General features: G+C 55.5%; 1 protein-coding gene across 1 annotated transcript; it reads left to right on the top strand.

The window, feature by feature from the left end:
• Nucleotides 1–187: 187 nt before the first annotated feature.
• LOC104472341 (stomatin-like protein 1) lies at nt 188–2,239 on the top strand (the record flags this gene model as incomplete). The annotated part of the gene is made up of 3 exons (XM_010087975.1): nt 188–411; nt 1,051–1,274; nt 2,037–2,239. Coding segments are annotated over 3 exons (651 nt in total), but the record flags the coding sequence as incomplete, so codon positions are not given.
• Nucleotides 2,240–2,649: the final 410 nt, after the last annotated feature.

The raw sequence follows: 2,649 nt of genomic DNA, 5'->3' as shown, positions 1-2,649 counted from the left end.
GGGCCTCACTGCTCAGCCCTAGTATTTCAGGAGCTTGGTCTAGCACCCCACATCTAGAGCTGGTGGGCAGCAGAAATATAAATTATGGGGTGCTCATGGTTGGGGGTGCTATGGTGGGTGGTCTCCATGCCCTTACCCAGCTCTGCCTGGGTTGCCAACACCTCTCCTTTTCTTCCTGGCTCTGCAGCTGGAGATTAACAACATGACCAAGTCCTGGGGCCTGGAGGTGGACCGGGTGGAGCTGAGCATGGAGGCTGTGCTGCAGCCACCCCGGGAGAACCCCGTGGGCCCTCTGTCCACCATGCCACCCGTTCCTGGGCTGGAGGGGTTGGATGGCACCCTTCAGCAGCTGGCTGCCTGTTTCTTCAGCAGTGCTCTGGCAGGCAGCAGGACCGGCGCTCCGGAGGCAGGTAACCAACTCGGGGCCACCGCTTCTCTGCTGGGGGATGTCCCTGCTGCCTGATGACCTTTGTGTCCATTGGCTGGTTGACAGAGGAGTCAAAGTCTGGGAGATATCACATTCCTACAAGCACAGCACAAATAGGCTGGTAGGGGGGAGGAGAGAGGGCAGCTTTGGGCACAGCTCCATACGGCACGTGGCACGACTCAACCTTTCTAACGAGACATTGGAGATGGGACTGGGGAGGGCGGGAGCAGATCTACAGGAGCTTGGGCTCCAGACCATCTCAGACCTCAGCATCTCCATCAGGAAGATATATAGAAAGACCTGAGTTTGCCAAGAGAGTCACATCTGAGGGCAACATGGATTTTTCTTTTTTTTTTTTCCAGAAACCCTGCACCAATTTGTGCCCTGCTATTTCTTTCAGGTATAATTTTCCACCCCCTGGTATCAAGGGAAGAGTAACCCATGGCAGACAGAGGAGCAGGCAGTACAAACAGCCAAAACAATGTTGTCCTCTTCTTGCTTAGCTGGAAACTTGCTGGATGAGTGGGTTTCTCTGCTCCAGAGACCTTTGCTGCTGGGTCCATGCAGACCAGCAAAGTTCTCCACTCAAAGGTGTCCCCTCAACACTTCTCTGTCCCTTTGTCCCCAGCAGCCAGCGTGGAGACGGTGAACGAGGTGGAGCCTCCAACCGCTCCCCTCCTCACCACCGCTGGCAGCACCCAGAGAAAGCCCAGCGCAGACGAACTGCTTTCGGCAGTGGAGCCCATCCTCTCCGAAGCCCTGGTCGACCAAGTGGGAGCATCCTACCAGGTCAACATCACCCTGCCCAGCGGCGCCCGGAGCACCTACTTCATAGACCTCTCCTCAGGTCATCACTCTTTGGGGTTGTTGTGTCAGAGGTGGGAGGGTTTTTTGTGCCCGTGCCCCCTTTGCATGCTGTGAACCCCACCACGTTTGGTGGTAGGGGGTCCCCAACCAACCCCATTCGGTAGCTCCGTGAAAGGCACCCCAGGGTCCATCAGCTGAGCACTGCAGTTTGGTGACCGTGGCTTTGAGTCTGTGCTCCCTAGAAGTCCAAAGTGTAATTTGTTTTGGGTTAAAAGTATGAATTTCCCTTTAGAAAAAGAGTTTTGATAGAAAAGTGGCAGCCAGGTCTCCTCGTGGCTGGCCAAGTGGGATGGTGCAGAGACTTTGTGGTTTTCTTGGATCTTCTGTGCCACCAGCCCAAGGGACAAGTGATGGAGGGACAAAAGGGATATTCCTTACCATATGATGTCATACCCAGCATATAAAGCAGGGGGAAGAAGGAGGAAGGCGGGGGGGATGTTTGGAGTGATGACCCCATACGATCTACTGTGGCAAAAATTAACTCTATCCCAGTCAAAACCAGCATACCATGGCAAAAGTGGGACAGGGCTTGGTGGTGGACCGCTGTAACAGGACGTTGATGGAGCAAGGCAAGAGAAATTCGTCTCCATAAGGACTCTTGTCTCTAAAATCCCCCTGCCAGGCCCTTGTCTGTCATCTGGCCCAACTCAATCCTCATGAAACAGTGGGGAGAAATGCCAGCAGGTAAGGCTGTATTCTGAAGGCTGCTGTTTCTCCTTCTCCCACCCATCGTGTCCTCCAGGCAGCGGGCAGGCTGGCCACGGTGTACCTGAGGGCAACCCCGACGTCATTCTGGAGGTGGCAGAGGAAGACCTTCAGGACCTCTTCTTGGGTGACCTGCGCCCCTTGAGTGCCTACATGAGCGGAAGGCTGCAGGTGAAGGGTGACCTGCACCTTGCCCTGAAGCTGGAGGAGCTCGTCAAGGCCATGAAGAGCCATAGATAGAGCATGCGTGTGGGTGCGCGTCCGTGTGCATGTGTCTTTGTAGGTGTGCGAAAGCTGGGGGGACATATAAATGTGCTACGCAGTAGGGACCTTGCCCTGATGGAGGTCCTGCTGCCCTCCCACGTGAAGACCTGAGCAGGGAAACCGAGGCTGAGCTCTGTTGCTCGTCCTTGACCTTGGCTTTACCTCCCCTGCCCATCCTTTGCCTACAATGTTATGGGATGGCAACCAGTTGGCAACCCAGCATGTGCCAGTTCACTTCCAGGTCCCTTGGCCAGTATGCCACCAGACCAATGTCCTGGTGACCCCGTAATGGGCTGCATGGCCGGGCATCTCAGACTGGAAGGGGCGTGAGCTGAGCAGATGGTATGGAGAAGAGCCTGGAGACACTGTGGCCAAGGACAGCAGCC

Source organism: Pterocles gutturalis, unplaced genomic scaffold (assembly GCF_000699245.1).
Source record: "Pterocles gutturalis isolate BGI_N339 unplaced genomic scaffold, ASM69924v1 scaffold44911, whole genome shotgun sequence".
NCBI classification, from domain to species: Eukaryota; Metazoa; Chordata; class Aves; order Pterocliformes; family Pteroclidae; genus Pterocles; species Pterocles gutturalis.
This window is presented reverse-complemented; position numbering and strand designations above follow the sequence as displayed.